General features: G+C 45.3%; 2 protein-coding genes across 7 annotated transcripts in view; one reads left to right on the top strand and one right to left on the bottom strand.

Moving 5' to 3' along the window:
- The window catches only part of LOC115635937 (carboxyl-terminal PDZ ligand of neuronal nitric oxide synthase protein-like), a 62,277-nt gene extending 56,448 nt beyond the window's left edge, over positions 1 to 5,829 (bottom strand). The window contains exon 1 of the mRNA XM_030535338.1: positions 5,664 to 5,829. Within this exon, the coding sequence (XP_030391198.1) occupies positions 5,664 to 5,768 (105 nt within the window). The 5' untranslated portion in view covers positions 5,769 to 5,829. The remainder of the gene's footprint in view (positions 1 to 5,663) is intronic.
- Positions 1 to 21,250, top strand: part of TTLL11 (tubulin tyrosine ligase like 11) — a 216,625-nt gene that overhangs the window by 75,781 nt on the left and 119,594 nt on the right. For 2 of the 6 annotated variants that reach the window (XR_003996740.1, XM_030535333.1), the window contains exon 1: positions 19,488 to 19,968. The exons of 2 other annotated variants lie outside the window; for them this stretch is intronic. Coding sequence is in view for 2 of the 4 variants with exons in the window: in XM_030535333.1 (XP_030391193.1) it covers positions 19,603 to 19,968 (366 nt within the window). In the remaining 2 variants the exon portion in view is untranslated. Of the gene's footprint in view, positions 1 to 16,556; positions 16,579 to 19,487; positions 19,969 to 21,250 lie in introns of those variants that run through there. 2 more of the 6 variants (XM_030535337.1, XM_030535332.1) reach the window with 2 other exon arrangements.

Genomic DNA, 21,250 nt, shown 5'->3' with positions numbered 1-21,250 from the left:
TCCAGGCTGCCTTTCTGCCCCAAGCAATGGGGAAATCCCAAACATCCCACAGACAGAGCAGTTTGTGTGGCACAAAGGGTAGTGAATGCTCCACGGGGCCTCTGGCTCATCTGCAGCATAGCTGACTGGAAGGGGGGAGTGAAGGGAGAATAGCCTGAGTCAGCCAGTAAACAGAAGCAGAACCGAGTGGGTGATCAGCATCCTGTCAGTGCTGCGGAGTGCGGGTTGTTGTCCTCCAACCATATGCCGTGGAAGTCAGACAGCTGGAGTGAGGGAGTCAAATTCCAAAAGTCAGTCCAATGTGTCAGGATTAGCATTCTCTCATCGGTGGAACATGCAGCCCCTGTGGCAGGCAGCCTGCCTTCTTTCCCCACATTAGTCAGGAGTGCTGGTGCTGAGAAAGCTCAGCCTCCATGTATAAGAGGGTTTGGTTTGTGAGTCTAGAAGAAGTTTTATGGCCAGCAAGTCAGGGAAGCCCCCATGGAAGCTCAGCAGGCAGCTCCTGCTCTTCCTAAAGAGCAGCCCATGGCTCTCACAGGGCATGCTGACATCTTTATGGGTTTTTGAGATCACTGATGCAAGAGTTGCAGCTGGCAAGACCCAACGGCTTGTAGAGTTTTATTTTGCAAGCTTGCATTCAATGAAGAGCTCTCCACACAGACTGGCAGTCTTAGCTCAGTATTTACTGCTCTTTCAGCTGCCTAGAAATAAGTACTGCAAGGTCATCTCATTTCCCTGCACCATCTGTAAGCAGCTCCAGATCTTCTACAGGCATGCCATTTTGTAACTACTTACAGCAACCCCTCGGTGAGCCACGAGAGAGATCCAGGCCCCAGAGCATCACTACTTGGGGTCCGTGGGGAGGGAAAGGACTAGCTTTTCCTTCCCCCTTTCTATAGTGGCAAAGGTACATTAACATCCCAAAATGGGATCTGTTTGGTTTGCCCCTTTCACAAAGGGCCATGGTCTATAGGGAGTCACATGAAGAAATTCAGTGTAATGCAGTAGGCTGGCCCTTTGCAATCTTGCTATCAGTAGGCAATGGGGAGAGAGCCAGTGGCACTTCTATTGGCTTTGCTCTCAGACCCTGCATCCAGGTCCCAATCCTGCAAGCTGATCCATGTGGAACCTCCATCCTTAGAGGTTTTTAAAGCCCAGCTTGACATAGCCCTGGCTGGGATGATTTAGTTGGGGTTGGTCCTGCTTTTAGCAGGGGTTGTGACTAGATGACCTCCTGAAGTCTCTTCCAACCCTAATCTTCTATGATTCTATGTTTGCCTATGGAGAGCCCCTTAGAGTTCACCGGGGGCTCCACCCAAGTGTAAGGCTGCTCACCTGCTCCGGTTCTTACATGGCCAAGTGTGTGCATTGAGAGTTCATCCCTAAAGATCTGAAATACAAACTCACTAATATAATGCAATGTGGCATGGTACTTACAACCTGGAAAGAATTAGAGATGAGAAACACTACCAATAAACAAATGTCTTGCACAAAGCAAGCTAGATAATGAATAAGCTGGTCATTTTAAGAGGCACAGCCAGACTGATGTACCTACAGTGAGAAACTGTTAACTGAAAGAGACAGACCCTCCAGTAGGACTAAATAAGCATGTTACTAAGGTAATACAAACTTCATCTGTGAGGGTGGCAGAGGAGCCAGCCCATTACGACTTGAAGAGAAGAGTTGGGCAAGTAGCTGGATACGTATGGAGCTATCTACTCTCTCAATAGCATGGTAGTCCTACAGCTGGCTGACTGCAGGTGGCTATCCTACCCATTAGAAATGCAAATTCATTTCAGAACTTTTAAAAGTTCCTTAATGTAACAGCTTTTTGCCTGTCAAGGTGGCATACAGAATAGCAGCTGTTATGTTTTAAGCATTCAAAATACTGTATCTCCCTGTCCAGCAAAGCTAGATTTTTACACAAGCAATTGAGAATTTAAACAGATCTCTCTCCCACATCCTCTTTAAATCTACAGCTCCTTCAGCAGGAAAACTGAATTGCACAAACATCAACATTTGTAAAGCTTTATTTGAATGCATTCCCTTTCCTTACAGCTCGGGGGTGGGGGGAGAAACAAATTCCATTTCTAATCTGTCAGGCCACCTGCAAACAAACTAGAATTACTCCTGCAAAATGCAATTCATTTTGTCAGCTAAATTATAAACTCATTCCCCCTGCACTGACTACAGGAAGTCTGTTACAATGAAGTCATTTACTCAAAAAGGCACATAGATGTACTCATGCCTGGACATTTTTCATGATCAATATAAAGTCCCTGACATTGATGTCAGGAGATCTTCAGATCCAGCCCCAAGATTACTTCTGTTTAAAGTAGCATCTTGGCCCATTTGACCCACTGTGCTGCAGGAAAAGCTATAGAGGGCCAAGTGTTAACATGGAATTTAGCACAATGGCCATTACTATGTTGGTATCCAGGGAAGGTTTTTTTCTAACTATTAAGCTCCTTGAGGCAGGGTCTGTGTACCCTTGTGTGTCTGAACCCAGTCCAAGTGGAGCCTCTGAGTACAAATGCCCATGATATAAATACTATTAGAATCATAGTACTAGAGTTCAAGGCCAGAAGGGACCATTAAATAATCTGGTCTGACCTCCTGTACAGCACAGGCCACGACTACCACCAAGCACCCACTGGCACTTGCCATAGACAGAAAAGTACTAAGGACATGATGCAAAGTCCAGTGCAGTCAACGGGAGCCTTTCCAGATCAGTTCCCAAGTGAACTGCACAGGAAAGTTTCCAAGCTTTAAAAGATGCTAGACTTCCAAAAACAGCTACACAAAAAAAGCTAGTGCAAACCAGTTTAATCTGAGCATAACTGCACAGCCTCAGTGACCTTTTGCTGTTTTTCCCTCCACACTTCCTCTGCTCAAAAGCACTATAAGGCAATACGTTTTGTTGGCATGTTTTGAAGTTCCTTTGCTTTTTTTTTTTTTTTTTTTTTTTTTTTTTTTAAAAGAGCCCACTTGCAGAGAGAAACATATTTTGAATGGGGCTGAAACTAGCATGGGAACAGCAGGTTCAGAACACTAATGAAAGACAGACAGGCAGAAAGCCTTTTAGATCTTGTTCATGGTTTATTACCCGTGATGCCAACACTAACACATGTGACTTTACTAGCCCTGTAAGTGTATTAGAACTCCAGTTGTGGCGATCTAGTACCAGCACCCACCTGCAGCTCCAAATTAAAGCCCAGCGGCCAAAAATGCTGAAGTGTCTATTGTTAGTAAGAGTGCAAGGCCACTCAAAAGTCCATGGTTGGGAGGCAGCCATGTCCCAGCACCTCTAGCATGGCAAGGTCCTGGAGCTAGGCACCCAACATTCAAGGCACCTAAAGTCAGTGAACGCTTCAGAAAGTATTGGTCTCAATGTTTTAATGGGCAAGGGGGCTGAGGACCCAGTGCACTGACATCTCCTGAGCCTTCAGCCTTCTGCAAAACTCACGCCCTAGCTGTTCAGTTTGTACCTGGCTCCATTCTGCACTTTCATGTTACATGTTTTAGCCAAATGCCTCCTTGAGCTACAAGACCGTAGATGCCTCGCCAACTGCTCTTGCATACCAGCAGCCAAGTCAGTGTGGTAGGAGAGTAACATCATCTGCTAAGTCGAGGTCTTCAAGGGATGAGAAGAGTGTCCATTCAGTGCCTCTTGGCATGTCTTCTGTTGTATCCTGCATTGGTCAATGGCAATGTTGAAGAGGACTGCAAACCTGAGACACTCTGGATATACTCCTGTTTTGACTTCAAAACTGAACTCACTGTGATCAACGCTGCATGTAAAGTTGAAATAGAAGCTTTTGATGATGTTGATTATACAGAAAGGAATTCCATATGCTCACAGAATGCGCCATAAGCTGGTCCTATGAATGCTATCAAAAACCTTCTCAAAGTCTATGGAATTTATGCAGAGTTGCTGCCATTCTAAGCACTGTTCTATTATGTTTCATAGAATGAGGATGTGATCTGTGCATCCATGCCCTTTCCAAAAACCAGTTTGGCTCTTTTCTGAGAACACTATCAACTGCCTCTGATATATGCTGGACTATCATCTTACATAATACCTTGCTTGGCACAGATAAAAGTGCAGAAAGCCTTCATTCTGCAGTTAAAGAACAGGTTTCAAGTACCTGCAGACCTTGATGAAGAGACAGGGAATGCAGATGAGGAGATCAACAAGCAGTGGGATGAAGTAACATCAATGTATAAACAGAGTAGTGAAGCCTGTCTACGCCACAGGCAGAAGAGAAGGAAGGAGTGGATTACACCCAGCACACGGAACGCTGTAGAAACCAGATGAGCCCTGAAGAAAAAAGTTTGACGCAAAATCCCAGAAGCTACAGGACAAATATCATGAGCAGCATAGCAGGAGGTCTTTGCGAGAGCGAACAAACAGCATCATATTGATAATTTGGTAACACAAGCAGAAGATGCAGCTGCTCATGGTGAACAAGGAACCCTCTACAAAATGAAAAAAAAAAAAATCATAATGCCACTACATAAATCCATGGTACACCCACACCTTAAATACTGGGTGCAGTTCTGGTTGCCCCATCTCAAATAAGATATATTGGAATTGGAAAAGATACAGAGAAGGCCAGCAAAAATTATGACAGGTATTGAACAGCTTCCATATGAGGAGAGATTAAAAGACTGGGACTGTTCATCTTGGGAAAAAGACAACTAAGGAGAGATATGAAAGATGATTTTAAAATTACAAATGGTGCAGAGAAAGTGAACAGGGAAGTGTTACTTACTCATAACACAATAACCTGCAGTCATCCAATGAAATTAACAGGTAGCAGGTTTAAAACAAACAAAAGGAAGCATTTCCTCACACAACACCCAGTCAACCTGTGGAACTCGTTGCCATGGGATGTTGTGAAGGCCAAAACTATAACTGAGTTCAAAAAGGAATTAAATATGTTCATACAGGATAAATCCATCAGTGGCTATTAGCCAAGATGGTCAGGGATCCAACCTCATGGTCTGGCTGTCCTAAGCCTCTGACTGCCAGAAGCTGAGACTGGATTACAGGATGGATCACCTGACAATTGCCCTGTGCAATTCCCTTTGAAGCATCTGACTTTGGTCCTGGTCGGGAGACAGGATAGTGAGCTGGATGGACCATTGGTCTCACTCGGTAGAGCCACTCTTATGTAGTCCAAACTATACACCAGTATGGGCTGGGGGACACTGAGCAGCAGAACTCTGCTCCTGTAACTCCCCAGGTCGCGATAAGGGAATAAAGTCACTTGTTCCAGAGTGCAGAGTCCACCCCGATTTCCAGCCCAGCTACCGCGGGATGATTGTACCACTGCCCTTCCCTGCTCTGCCCCCGTAACTCCCTCCCCCCGACTCCTCTCAGAGCACAACGCTGCCACGCTCCCGCGCTGCTGCTTTGCAAAGCCAGCTCGGCACTGCCGGACCAGCGAGCAGCCGGGGGGGGGTCTCCCTCTGGCACGTTTATCCCGGGGGCACCAGAGCCCTGCTCGGCATTGTCCCCCTGCCCCGCTGCGGCCGGCCTGCTGCCCCGGGGGAAGGGCCGGGGCCTCCCGGTGCCCGGAGGGGATTAGCCAGCGCTGGACACCGGCAGCAGGGGAGGGGGCCCGGGGGGAGCCCCAGCAGGCACCAGCCCGGCTCACCTTGGCCTGGAAGTGGATCCCGTGCTGGAAGGCGTCCTCGTTGTGCAGGGGGACCCGCGAGTCGCAGCCATCGTCCACCAGGTTGTACCTGTTCTTCACCGGCATCTTCCCGGGCGCTCAGGCGCCGCCCAGCCCCGGGGCATCGCCCGCTGCCGGCCCGGAGCAGGCAGCGGGGCTCGGGCCGCGTTTTGAATGAGATTCCCCCGGCTGCCCGCGGCGCCTCCCGCCCATTGGCCGCAAGTTCCCTCACGTGACGGGCGGGGGCGGGGCTCGGGGGCGGAGGCGGCTGGCTCCAGCAGTGACCGCGGGCGGGAATGGGGGATATGGCCCTGCCCAGCCGCCTGGTCCCCACCCCTGGCCTGGCCATTTCCCCAGCCAGCTCCCTTTTGGTTCAGTTCCTCAGCCCGCCCAGAGGGGACTTGCAGGCACCTGTCCATAGCATCAGCTTCCCGCTCAGGTCCCTGGGCCACCCGGCCTCCCGCATCCCCCCCAGCGGCAGGATGGAACCTGGCGCAGACCCACTTCACTCTGTTTTCGAGTCGGTTTGAAACCGTTTCGCTTTCTCTTTTCCCTGCACTAGCAGTGCGCTGCCAGAGCCAGTGGGACACGTCACCCCTTTACAAAGAGGCTTTCTGCACCCATCCGGAAAACCAGTAATGAGGACATTTCTATTGGAGTTTAGCCTTATGGAATCTTGTCGTGCAAACTCTGCATTGGGGGCTTGCTGGCCTGACAGCGTCCCTTTAAATATAAAGACATGACTGACCATAATAGTAAGGATCTGACTGAAAAAGCACACAAGGAGCCTGAAACGGAATTATGGTGGAAGTGAAATTTACATCATGGGGCAATTTGTCCCAGGGCACCTTAAAACAGCGGGTGATGTGAACTACAGTGCTAGAGATGTGGCAGGATGAGTTAATGATGGAATATCCACTGTAACTGATCTGTCTGTCTTTTCTCTGTATCTTAACACTGGTTTTAGTGTGTGCCGTTTTCCCTACTGTGTACAACTGTGCAAAAAATGATGGAGTCCAAGGCCGTGTCCACACTACAACTTCTAGCCAAGGTTGTAACCAGATATGGCAGGTTCTACCCATGTTTCCTATCAATTCACAATATGGCTAAGGCTCTGTTAATAGCCACACCAAGGTAGCACCCCTGCCAGAGGCACAGTGTCACATGGCTGACTTCCCACAGGTGCTGAACCAGTTACAGGTTCTTGCAGTGAAGAATCCTTGCCATCTTTGTGCAACCAGTTTGGCTGGTCCTCTTTCCTCCCAGCCTCTTCTGACGTAGGGCATCCCATGGTGTACTGTGTCACACTTTGCTGAGGTTGCTGTGTAGTGCCTATCCCTTGCAGAGGCAGTGTGAGGTAGCTGTCCAAATTTCCCAGGATGAACTTATGCAAACAGCAGATACACAATCATGGTTGTGATGATGACAGAAAAGCTGAGCCATTTCATGTGCAACTTTCTAAGGCAACCCTGTCACTAAATAGTTGCAAAATCGGGTTTGAAAGGTGTAAGTTGAACAGGGCCCAAAAGTCAGAGACATGCTTATCCCTGGGGTAACTATTGATTTCAGTAGGGCTGCACCAGGAATTAATCTGGGCCTTTGTTTATGAAGTGAGTGACTATAACCTTTTATCATACAAATAATATCATCATGCTTAAATATGATCAGACACTGTACTCTGTGATATCTATTTTAACAAGAGAGAGGGTTTTTTTAATGAGTAAAATTCAAGACATGGAGCTTGATCAGTGATATCATAACAGGGTATCTCGTTCCAAAACCACAGAGGATGTGGGGTTCCCATTACTGAACTGTAACCTTGTGACTGATACTGCAAGTGTGCCAGCTAACTGATAAATCAAAGGATATGCATTGCCAAGTGGTTGTTCTTGGTGTTCTGGTCTCAGATCCTCTGCCAGGACACCTATATTATTGCAAGAGTTATGACAACAGTCCTTCGCTTTGCCAGCCTGGATCTACCTCCTCCCATTCAGTTATGCACACTTTCTGCCACAGTGGAGGCTGTGCTGCTCCAAGCCTCACTCCCATGACTGTGATTGGCCCAAGTGGTTTGGCAGGTTTGAGCACGCACAAGTCAATGGGAGGAAGGCAGCAACCACAAACTAGCCAATTACAGAACCTCATAATTAAGGGAGGGAAGGGCAGCCTGAGAACTAATACTGTTTCTATGTACCATTGGTTGGAGTACATGCATTCAGGAATACCATGGTTGCAAGCAGATCTTCCTCATACTGTAGCTTCACTCAGGGTTGAGTCGACAATGACAGGTCCTTCAATTAGCCTCTCCTTTGCTATGCTCTTCTGTCTGTCTTGTCTCCAGGCTTCTTTTTTCCCTGGCTATAATATATCACATTTCCCATTTAAATGCACACAGATTTATGCTAATCCTTCATTTGTTCAAAGTACCTCAATATAGGTTTCATTTTACATATGCAATTAAATGAATCTGTTTTTGCTATCGAATGTGCCACTCTTCAGATTCTGTATTGCACCTGCAGATTCATGAGCTCTCTTTAGGCGATAGCTTCTTATGCACACTTGTGTGCTGAATGCTCAGGATGTTTGGCGCTTTTTTCTTTATATTTTCAGGAGTTTTAATTTAATAAAATATGGAAATAAAATCCAACCAGCCTGAATCAATAACCTAGATTATCTTCTTGTGAATATTGATGAACTAATGGGACAAGGTGAAATTGTTTGGTTTCCTTAAAACAGAAGAGAATGGCCATTATCCCAACCTCTCATTTAAAACTGCCTTCTAGCACTGCTGCTGCTGCTGTTTGGTATATGTGAGCCTCAAAGAATTTCTTGGAGCTCACATGGGAGACTTCTTTGACTCTTGTTCACTGAATGGGAGGCAGTGCATCTAGGCCAGGAGTAGGCAACCTATGGCATGAGTACCAAAGGCGGCACGCTAGCTGATTTTCAGTGGCACTCATACTGCCCGGGTCCTGGCCACCGGTCCAGGGGGCTCTGCATTTTAATGTAATTTTATATGAAGCTTCTTAAACATTTAAAAAAACTTATTTACTTTACATGCAACAATAGTTTAGTTATATAGTATAGACTTATAGAAAGAGACCTTCTAAAAATGTTAAAATGTATTACTGGCATGCGAAAATTTAGAGTGAATAAATGAAGACTCAGCACAGCACTTCTGAAAGGTTGCTGACCCCTGATCTAGGCATTGTCTACACTAGCCAGTTAGTGTGCTAACCTTGCATGCCTGTAATACACCATGTGTAAAATCCTGGCTTCATTTAAGTCAAAGGCAAAACTCCCATTGACTTCACTGGGGACAGGCCTTCACCCCAATTTCTAGGCACAATCGCTATCCATGGTGCTCAGGTTTCCCACTACCATTTGGTTTGTCCCTGCTGTATACAAAGCTAGCCACTGTATCACAACCCTGACCCTCAGTCTCAGTGGAAAGCCGTAGGAGGTGTAGTTCCAAACAGCAGACATCATAAACCACAGACATTATAGACTTGCTGCAGGGAGCTGTGCTGAGTATAATGGGACAGGTGCAATATTTCAGCCCCTACGATGCTGGCAGAGGATGATGCGTTCAGGTCTTCCAACGATAGCAACCCTGGGAGCCCAATGGGCCAAGTTAGACAACATGCTGGTTAACAAGACCACAGTAAAGTCCCTCTTCCCACATAGCTCAAATTCCTGAGGCCTTTCATATGGCCTGTGATTTGAGTGGTGACTGTTGTTGTTTCAGCTATCTCTGAACAAAGGCTTATTTAATTGTTTCTTCCTTTAGCCTGTATGGAAGGCAGCTGCCACACCTACCGGCTTCAAAAAGGTTTCTTCCAGCTCCCAACCAACCTAACAATTGGGACAAGGGGTTTACCTCTCATATCTTACATGGACACTGGCACCTTTTAAAGGAAGACTTTTTAAAGAACGATTTATTTCTTTAGGAAGTGTTCACAGGTTTACAAATCCTTGATATGTAAATATCAGAAGCAAAACAACTGTGAGCTTTTGTTTAAAGAGACATTATACAGTAACAGTACATAAGAATGGTCCTACTGGGTCAGACCAAAGGTCCATCTAGCCCAATGTCCTGTCTTCCGACAGTGGCCATTGCCAGTTGCCCCAGAGGGAATGAACAGAACAGGGAATCATCAAGTGATCCATCCCCCGTCGCTCATTCTCAGCTTCTGGAAAACAGCGGCTAGGGACACCTTTCCGGTCCATCATCAGATCTCTCTGTTTAACAGGGTGTTGCCATATAGCAGAGTGAGCATCATTACAACACCCATGACATGTCATTTCTAGGCCTTGTCTACACTGCCACTTTACAGCGCTGCAACATTCTTGCTCAGAGGTGTGAAAAAACACACCCCAAGCACTGCAAGTTTCAGCGCTGTAAAGTGGCAGTGTAGACAGTGCATCAGCGCTGGTAGCCACGACTACACAGCCACATAAAAGCACTTCTGCGGCATACCCCTAGTGACTTTATTAAGCTGAGAGTATGTCTACACTAGAAACACTACAGTGGCACAGATGCACTGTTGCAGCTCTGCTCCTGCAGTATTGGCACTTACTACAGTGACCGAAGGGCTGCTGCAGTCTCTTTAGTAAATCCACCTCTCTGAGAGGCAGAAGCTAAATTGACAGAAAAGTTCTTCTGTCGACCTAGTGCTGTCTACACTTGGGCTTAGGTTGGCTTAACTACATCTCTCGGGGGCATTAATTTTTTTTTTCACACCCCTGAGCAAAGTAGCTAGATCAACCTAAGTTTTAGGTGTAGAGCAGGCCTGAGTGAAATCTCTGATTACACACATTTAATAGACCAAAAAGCCTGGTTTTGATGTCGCAGATTATTTCCCCCCTTTCTGTTAATGTTTTTATACTTGCAAGAATGACTTGTTTCTGCATTGCAGAGCTATGCTGATTAAAACAATAAATAACATGGCTTAGCAAAAACAACAAGCCAGACCTAGGGTAATGCTAGTGAAAATCTTTATTACAGGAGACACTTTCAGAGCCTACTAGCAAGACCTGAAAGCCCTATGCACTTTACTCCCAGCTCAGTATATTTGATCTCCTCTTAACCTTTTGTCACACCAGTTTTAGCAGTACAATACCTCCAATACCAGCTAGTGGGGTAGCAAGAGTACCATGGGCAGGTGAGGTCTTAAAGCTAGGTCCTCAAGTGGTGTGGCAGACAGCCTTATAAGATTTAAAAGGTTAATTTACTTACCGCTAATTATGAGATGGGAGTTTGTTTGCAAAGCAGAGTCTGCTGTGTATGTTTACAAAGAACAGGAAACAGACAGTGTTCCCTCACTTTCAGGATACTGAAAGACAGTGGGTATTGAGGTGAGGTTTGTACGATGAAGAGGGGATCTGGGACAGATGTGAAGTTGGGGATCAAAATCCAGTAGTGTATATGTATCTTTGAAACATTAATTTAAAGGCCGCTAAATCTAAAACATGCATGTTGCGGGGGGTGGAGGGGGACGACGACAACAACAACTCTGGCTTCGTTCCTGGAGAGAGGTAAATAAAAATGAAGCATTTGGGGCCGGAATCAAAGTCTTTAATTGACTTAAATGGATTCTGGATCAGGGCTTTAATATTTATTTAAATGTTGGAGTGGATTTTTTTTGCATAACAAGCCTAGAACAAATTCCAAAAGCCTGCCTGCCTTCCCACAGCAAAGCAAGATGGTCTGAAGAATGTAGGGGAAGGGAGAAAGGACACCATCATAATGGGCGTAACATTTTAAGACTGCACATTTAACCAAATAAATAAAATGCAAGTCCTGATTGTATTTCCAAAGCTTGAGACATTCAGTACTTCACGGTGAGGGTTTTTTGGTTGTTTTCCATCCAATCATTCACTTTACCCTCAGAACACAGAGAATCAGAAATAAGCACTGTTGTTAAAAGACAGAAAAATCTGTCAGTTTCACTTGATGTCTGCAAGCAGGGCTCACAGAATCGGGACAGGGATGAAAAAGGAACATGAACTGGCATTACTAGCCAGCTCTTCACACATCTCAGGAATTCTCTTCAGCCTTGACATGCTGCCATGGGTTTCACTGGAAAGCCAGAAGATCCCATATATGCTCCTCTTTTCCATTGCCCTAGGAGCTGATGCTTTCTAGCAGTTAGAGCAAAGTTGGAAACAAGGAGCGGGCTGTATTTCTGTTCCTGAGTAAGGCAGTGTCTGACCTTGATCAAAAAACCTGACTTTGTGCTTTAATTTAACACAGAACATTGGTAACAAAGCAGGAACATTAACCATGTGCTGAACCTGAGCTGAGCTTTTCTGCATACAAAAAGATGGATGAATTAGTTCACAGCTGGCTGAAGATTTTGACCCTGGATTCCTCTTGTGTGTTCCACATCAGGTAGCTCCCTTCCTTGTTATTCAGGACAGTAAGGTGATACACTACAATCCTGGTTAGCCAAAAATACCTGGAGACACCCTCACATGCCTGTAAATGCTAAGGTTTGATATAACCCAAAGGAGCAGGTTAGATAAATAAGGTTCTATTGGTTGAAATTAGCTGGTATTTCCGTTAGCTGCAGTGGGATTTGGCTCACTGGTCTAAGTGTCTCATTTACTAGCCTAATGCTGCCTGGAAATGGAGGTTCAAATCCTGTAGTGGGGTTTAGATGAAAATAGGGCAAACTCCTGGGCAGAATCTTGTAGTGAATTTCTTGAGCTGCCATATGAACCAAATCCAGATGTGACATGTGGACCAGGCTGGGTAGCACTGTCATTGTTTCATCACTGTCAGTCCCTCTCTCTCAGTGTCACATATCTGCTTGGCTGGTGGAGGTGCTGTTTGGTTAGATGGTTATACAGATTTGTGGTGTTCAGGGAGAAACAGAAGCCTAATGTTCTTGAAGGTTCAGATTTGTAGTGTAGCCAGAAAATCTCTCCATTACAACTGCAAGCCTCTTTCATGCATGGCCAGTTCCTAAGTTATGTACAAGAGGATTCAGGAATGAGAAATGTCATCTACTATTATGCATATTTTCATCATCTTCGATCATGCAAATTTTGTCCAAAGTATGCAGACATTGTTTTGTTTGCATATGTAGGTCAACCACAAATCTTCGGTGGTCTAACATAAACATTGTGAGCATATGCTTATGTAAACTAATTTAAACCCAGCCTGGGAAGTATAATTACAACAGACACATTTCCCAAAGACAGACTGTATTTACCAGACGTATTTTCTTCTGGCTTTTTAATTTTTAAAACATTGTTTTCCTGTTGACCAGTAAAGGCACAATTATATAAAAAAACAACCTCCCACCATGGTTACAGAAGGAACCGCTTACTATAGAGCAGAATGGATAGTTCCTATGGATAACTTATTTGATTAACTTTTCCTTGTGTCTGTTTGTGAATTGTCCATGAATGTACCATAGGTTTTCTCAAATTTACTCCTTATTCAAAATGATTTGCGGAGTAAGATCTGCAAATAATTCTTGTTCTGCAGCTTGCAGGAGACCAGTTTGGTGTTGGTGCTGATACAAAAGTTGTGATATTTTTTTTTTTTTTTTTGGAAATCACAGGTCTCATGATATTTGATGTTGATCCTAAATACCTGGATTCTGGAGTCCTGTGATTACATGACAATCTCAGCTTTCATTTTTTAAAAGAAGTAAGTTGCTAGTTTTCATGACTACAGGAAAAAGCATGAAATTGTGACCCAAGTTCACCGTAAAGACTTAGAAACCAGAGGGAAAATAAAAAAATCCTCAAATTTATTATTCACAAAATTCCCATGAATTTTAAGATAATCTCCTGATGTTCTTTGAAGGCTGACTCATGAGTTTTTTGTATGCTTGGAGCTTGCAATGCTGTTGATATTCCTAATGTGTTGTTTTGATTGGACACATCATAGGGTACACATCAGTTTCCTGACTGCGCAATCATAACTTGTAGAATCAGGTTCTCAGATGTTTAAGGATCAAAAACAGTCATTTAGCATTAGTCAGTGAAATGTTTGTGCTTATATAGTAGCATTAAGGCTTCTACCTTTAGTGGCTTCTACCAGCCATTCAGTGGCAATATGATCACATAGGAGTAGCCCTGATATCTATCCAGTACTGAGCAGTTGTTACATATGCACCTTTTGGGAAGGCACGGACATGCATGGAATATACCATGCTACACATGACCCAATAAAGCATGAATCAGCACAGGGATGAGCCCAGCTTTTAGCTAGGAGATAGACAGAGTATGGTACAATCTGAACTCGCAGCCTGCCTGCCACCTCCCTGCGGGGTGAGACTGTGTGATTTGATAGCCCTCTTTTACAGTAATATAGTTACAAAGGCCATTCAAGTATAATCCAGGTCTCTTACTGGCCAGATTACTCCATTATCAGGTACAGTACTGGGACTGGATAATGTATTGGCTAATGTGTATGAGAGCACCACCGTGTCCTCAGATGACAGAATGTCAGACCTCATCTGATTTGTGCTATCATGGTGGTCCCCTGTATTGTCAGGCCCACCAAGCTGACATGGCTACTGCTAGATGTAAAAGCAGCAAAGAGTCCTGTGGCACCTTATAGACTAACAGACGTATTGGAGCGTGAGCTTTCGTGGGTGAATACCCACTTTGTTGAAGCGGGTATCGGAAGAAGTGGGTATTCACCCACGAAAGCTCATGCTCCAATACGTCTGTTAGTCTATAAGGTGCCACAGGACTCTTTGCTGCTTTTACAGATCCAGACTAACACAGCGACCCCTCTGATGCTAGATGTAAGAGTTTCTTCAGGTAAAAACACTTCATAAATATTTTTTCCCATCATAGTTCTACATATGAACTAATGGGTCTATAGCTCCTACAGGGAATATGTGTCTGAGCTTTATCACACAAGGATTGCTTGAGCAAATATCTCTGGATGAGGGGCTCTCTAGGATATAAATCTGTGTTTGGCAGCACACAGAAACTTTCAATTTCCCTTGACCTTACAAGAGAGAGAGATTTTAAAAATTCAGGCTTGTTTGTCCCCTGCCACTATTTCTAACCTGCAATAAACAGCATGATACATGCTCCTTCTGCTGTGCCATTGCTACCTTATTACTAGTCAACCTATGCTTTACTCCCTTACCTTGCAGTAGAGGAATACTACATACAGTCTGACTTCACACCATACAGTACATACCATCCCCAATTATCTCAACAGGAAATGAAGGTTTTATGCATGCAGCATAAAGCAAACCAGTTATCTGGTATATGACTGGGTAGAAGTAGGTAGTGAATTATTAATCTTTTAGAAACATAGCTCTATCAAAACTTTATATCAAAATACTCCTATGCAGTCATTTTGTTTGGCATCTTTGGGGCATTTCCAGTGCTCAAAAAGCTAGTCAGTGTTCGGGCCCATGTCAGCTAAATCCATGGTTTTCCTTCAGCATTTCTGACATCTGTGATGAAAAAGCTCTAACATACACTACAAAGCATTGTCCCAGGGGGGTAGATGGCTCAGGAGGCTGATAATAGGAAAGGAGCCTTTCACTTTTAGGTCACCAATTTAAATCCCACCCTAGCTGGCAGTCACCAGCAGTTGCTACCATCTGGTGGCTGTTTCGCGATCTGCGTGACATGAGTTGTGAATCATAATTGTGGTGTGAGAGGTGTTGGCGAACAGCTGTCATCACTAAAACCAGCACTAGAATTGGCACCCTTTTAGGCAGTCTCAACAGAGACACCAAGACTGAATGAGTGATGAGAAAAGAGACTCCTCTTTTCCTCCCAGAGGTGGTCCCTTCAGAAAAGGGCTTAGATGTTTGCTGGTTTGTGTGGGACATTACCATGATCTGTGCTGTATCTGATGGATAGAAGACTTTAGCCTCTGGGTCTGTGAAATCAGCAGTTCTGTATTCACACACTACAAAGATTCTTCCTGATATGAAGAGCCCAACATTAATCTTAAAAGGACACATGCATAAGGAACAACATCTGGAGAGACTGTACCTGCCCAAGGCACAATTTCCTCCTGGTACAGCTCTGCATAGAGTCCTCCTCAGGGCTTTACCATAAAAGTCATGCTCTCAGGGAATCTTGTGAGTTTTTCATTAAGAATCTGTTCAGCTTTTCAAGCAGCCAAGGCACTACATTTAATAGCCACCTGGCGATGACTGACACTTTCTTAGGTAGAGTCTTCCCCTAATTAATCTCTCAGTGCCCTTCAGGGAGTAGATGTCAGAAGGATAGATACTGCAATTGGATTTTTAAAAGATGTGGGTAGTTTTATGATCTCAGGTGACGCTATGCAGGCTGCTATAAGATGTCATCAGGCTGATTAAACTTCATGCTTTGTGATGTGCGCTGAGTTGCTGGCCACCTGTGGGAAAGGGTCACTCCTGTTCCTACTTCAGCAGAATCATACGATTAGCCAGGTACATTGTTTTCTGTTTCCCCCTTTTCTGTGAAACAGGAGATGGTGATGGCGGATGAAGATGGGATACCAATCTTTAGACACAGTCTTGTTCCTAAAATCTGACCTACTCTGGTAACTCCTGGAATCCTATCTTCTGTACTTAGAATTCCCCAGGTAGCATTTTAATTTTCCTGACAGTGCTTTTCCTTTCTACTTCCCACCATTGTCTAGATGTCCTTTTAAAAATTATATATATATATATCTTTTATTAACGTGATTCTTCCTCACCTCCTATTCAGCCCTGTCCCCTTTGCCACATAAATAACATGATTCCAGTGACTGATAGCATGGTCTGAGCTACCATCTTGTCCTGAATTCTAATTAGTTCTGGAGATCCTTCTTTCTCACACAGAATATTTTATTTTTTTGTAACAGAATAGTGTGGTGCACTTCCTGGAGTAACAAATAAATTTCACAGCAGATTGCAGTGCCACCTACAGGGTAAGTGAAAACATGTCATCCAGGATTTTTTGTTTCCTATTTTACTTTACTAATCGCAAAAAGAAGACATACTTCTGTTATTTAAAAAACTAGTCCTCAGGTTCCCCCAGGAGTTTTAAGATGCATTGTCTTTCCTGAATTAATATTTTGATATATTTGATTTAATTGTGCATAAACCAAAGTATTATATTTGCTTATTTTTATATTTCTATAAGGGCAATTGTTTTAACTGAAAAATGCCAATTTTCATGCTATCCATCTGATCCATTAAAATAACTTGGGTAGTTCTTTGTTTGGGGAGTTCAATGTCTTGAATCTTATCTATAAACTTACTGGCAATCTATGCAGATCACAGAGCACTGGTGTGATGAAACTCACTTTATTAAGAGTATTGCTGCCTTCTGTATTAGCTTCAGTTTCTGAGTTATCTCAGTATGCAAAGCATTACAATCCTCTAGTCTCAAAGTGACAAAAGGTCGTATTGGCCAGCTCTGTATTAGCTAAATTAGGTATGTCGGATTAGTAGCTTAATTAACAATATTCCTACATACTAGATTCACACTTTGAAATTGGACTTCCTTAAGTTCTGCCCTTGTTTATATCAATCTTACAGTAAATGATTCAGGTATTTTCTGATGAAAGACGTCAGTTTGGCAAAGTTGGAAATGGTTGTTCTCTAATGGCAGAAAAGATGCAGCCAAGCCATGAGCCTGTAAATTTCCCCACATTGTTTTGCCAAAGGTCTTACCTCTGCCAGCACATTCATTCTCTGAAGCCCGTTCAGTGCATCGTCCCTCTGTTGACCCTGTGAACAAGGGGGCCAATTAATGATGGTGATTTTGGGGATGATTTTAGGTCCTGAGCTAGACTATATCCAACCCATTTTATATTGGACTGTGAACAGCCTTTATTTTATTAATTGTTATTAATATTACTATTTTATTTATTTATTATGCTACCAAGCCATCCATCAAGAAAGCCAAGTTCAGCAATTCCTTTTCAGCAACAATTAATATGTACGTTACTAAGAATGCCCAGGCCGATTTTGGAGTGCGTGTATTTTGAAGGAGATATAAAGGGTTTAGAAACACAAGTGCCCTCCAAGATCAAGATTCCTGAACAGCCAGTTCTGTTTTAGTACAGGGTTAATGTAGGAGACTGTCATTCTGCAAACACAGGAATGGCGGCTTCCTGTGCTGCTCTCTGATTTTGCACCTTGAATTATTATTTTTAGGCGAGCAAAGGACATGTCTGACTCTAAGGAGATGTTATTATTCTAGTGCACACATCTAATCTCAGCACGAGTCATTTCAGAGAAAGGGAAAGGAAATCCACCATGATGATGAAGAGCCTCAGTCACTGCTGCAGAACATTGTACTGGCTTTGGCCTAGTGGAGCTGTGCCTGTGATGAATCTCGTCAAGCCAAAACTAGAGTGGCTAATAAGAAATCATACCACTTTACTCTTCCCATCTACCTCTCCTATTCTACATGGCCCATCTGTAAAAGCCAGACTGGCAGGAGAGTTGGGAAAGAGGGAGGTCAGGCTGGGCGTCTGCTGGGCTGTACTAGATTTTTTAAAATGTATCCTGAAACTAAAGACAGAGATTTCATAATCCTTGTCTAAGGGTGAATGTTCCTTGGCTGGCCTGGGATTTTTGTGGAGAGGTCATCCCTTCCATCACTGAAAATGTTCACTGCAAAGGAGGGAGACAAAGATCCCTACACAGGGTAACTTCCACAACATTTGCTGGGGGGAGGATGCATATGCTCCCTGCTAATCGTAAAGGGATTAATTTGCAGGCCTCAGTCCCTGCATACCATGCCAAACATTGCCCTCAGTAAGTCCTCCCATGAAAGCCTTCTGTGACACTGCACCCCATATTCTTCAGTCATATTATTATATGATTATGACATAGTTATGATGTATTTTATGCAAGTCATGTGATATGTCACTGAAAATGTTATGATTTGCTGAATATGATTATCCTATTTGTATGCATGAAGTTATGAATATTGACTATGTCTCTATTTCAAATGTAGTTACACCTGGGGAACACCCACTAGACAAGATACTTTCATTCTAGATAGTGGATGGGGAACGGGCCATTAAGAAAACAATAGTCCTTAGGAGAAGCTTATTTCGCACCTGGAGAGCCGTCCTGAGAATGTTACAAACAGCCTCCAGTAATGGCTGATTTGACTCTGCAAGGACATATGATGAGACCACATGTCTCTAGACTCCATCCTGGGATGTCAGTGTTTTTCCACAGATGAGGCTGGGAACCAAGCTTAGAAGCAAAAGCTTTATAAGGCGGGGTGTGACATCATCTGGTGTTCTTCACTCCCCACACCAGCAGACTCCTGGAAACACCTGAGGAACAAAGACTGAACTGGGGGAAGTGCTGGACCCGGGCTAAAGGGCTTTTTGGCCTGTGACTGGAACACCTGGGGAGTCCAAGCTGTAAGCAGGTGCAGCTTGTCCCTTAAGCTGCTGCAGTTCAGGTGACTGTAGTACATTACATAACCCACTAGTACTGTGGGTCAACCAATTAACCCGTCTTCCCCTGTCCTCCAAGAGAAATTCCCCACAGGAGGGATTCCTGAGTGTTTGGCACCCAGGACAGGCCTGTCTCCACTTCTTTTCTTTTTTTCCCCACTTCCAAGATGGCTACCTTGATAGCTTCAGGTCTATTGGCTCAGAGCTTGCCTCCTACTTCCAACATGGCCTCCTTCGTCGCTTCGGTCCTGCTGGTGAATAGCTTTCTGCCCATTGCAAAGATGGTAGCCGGAGCCATAGTCATCTGACCATAGCCAAGGGCTACGCCCCGCCCTTCGCATCTGTGATTTCCCCAGGGGAGGGAGGGGGCTGGGAGGCGAGATTGCCTTTGACGTTTATTGGTCCTTCGCAGTTCCCGTCTCGGCCGTTGCCAACCTCCTGAGCGAACATGGCAACCGGAGCCGCCCGGAGGCACGCGGCAATGACAGCGGCTGGAGGGGCCCGGGGCAGCTCTGCCGCCTGGTAATGGAGTCGGCCGGGACCGAGCCCGAGAGCTGCCCCCCGGCCCAGGAGCCGCCAGTGTCCCCGGCCCTCCCCGCCGAGGAGCCGCAGCGGAGCGAGGCCGCCCCGGAGCCCCAGCAGGAGGCCGAAGGGGTCCCCCCGCCGGCCCCGGTGGCTCAGGGCAGGAGGCCCAGCGGCCCAGGCTCGAAGGGTCAGGCCAAGCGGTGCGGTGCGGGGAAGGGGGGCCGGAGCAAGCGGGGCTCGACCCGCCGTGCCGGGGAGGAGGGAGGCCGGCCCGCCCGGCGGGCCCATGTCACCGTGGACAGCTCCAAGGCCAAGACCTCGCTGGAGGCGCTGAAGATCAGCTTGCGGCAGCTCCGCTGGAGAGAGGTGAGGGACCCGCCTCCACTCCCCGGGCCTCCCGCAGACCCTGCCTGGCTGGCCCTTAGCGGCGCAGAGCTCCCCCGGGGCACGGCCTGCGCGCTCCCCAGCGGCTCTTCCTCCCCGCGCCCCGTATCTCCCGTCGGGCTCCTCCGAGCCTTCCCCGAGCTCTGTGCTCCCCATAGCCCTGCGTGGGCCCCTCAGAGCCCCCGGGACTCCTGTCTGCGCGACCCCCTTCGCCCCAGCCGCTTTCCTTCTGCCCGCGCCAGCATGCCTCTGTCAGCCCCCGGATCTCTACTATATCCCAATAGTGCTCTGTAAGCCCCGCTCCACAGCTGGCTCTCCCAGCCATTTCCCTCCAGTAGTTCTGTCATCCAGTCCAGGGATGCCGCTTGTGCAAAAACGGGCTCAGTAGCAAAGGTTGCCATCCCTTTGGAGTCTTCTGGCTGTTGTTTTGACGTTTCTTGTATTGTACAATTAGATGTCAGATCATGTGGCTGGATTTTAAAAGGACTTGGTAACTTTGTGACTATTAATACTTTCTGTAATTATGTATGCTAAAATAGGGTAATTGGATTTCATGCTTCATGGGTTAAATTGACCATTGTAAGAGGCAAGAAGGAAACTTACCACTTGAATACAATTGCCTGTTGCATTTTGTTTCCCTCCCCAAAGAAATGTTAAATATAGGTCACCGCCATCTATAGAAAATGAGGCCTTGATGGACCGGAGATCTCATCTGATATGGCAAATTCTCTATGTTATGTTGTAAAAGTAAATTCAGAGATAGCTGAGCTTGAAGTCACGATAAAATATATTTTATATTAATAGAAAAATGACAATATTAAACAGTTTAACAAAATACCTGTCATAGGCTTTTAAAAATGACTAAACCTGGAACTTCCTTGAAAGGGTTGTATGGGGGAGAGAATAAAGATAATATTTAAAACGTCACATGATAAACACTGAAATATTTCAGAAATATTTCCCAGTTGCAAAATGTTAATCAGGTCTCAGACTCTAAAGACTTCTCACCTGCACTGGTTGCATGGCTCCATGGAACGGAGCTGATAGGTCTCTTATAGCTGGCCACTTCCCCAAGGATTTCTATAATGAGATTGGGGGCACAGAGATGTAATAAGGCCTGGGAATGCATTCTCTTTTCACCTGGAGCCCTACAGAGTTTGGGGGAGGGGAGGAATGTTACATGGCATCTTCCCCACTTCATTGCTGCCTTTGACATGCCAGCTTCTCATAGACTCATAGACTCTAGGACTGGAAGGGACCTCGA

This window comes from Gopherus evgoodei, chromosome 16 (genome assembly GCF_007399415.2).
Source record: "Gopherus evgoodei ecotype Sinaloan lineage chromosome 16, rGopEvg1_v1.p, whole genome shotgun sequence".
Lineage (NCBI taxonomy): Eukaryota > Metazoa > Chordata > Testudines > Testudinidae > Gopherus > Gopherus evgoodei.
Note: the sequence above shows the minus strand (reverse complement) of the source record. Positions and strands in the feature narration are given on the sequence as shown.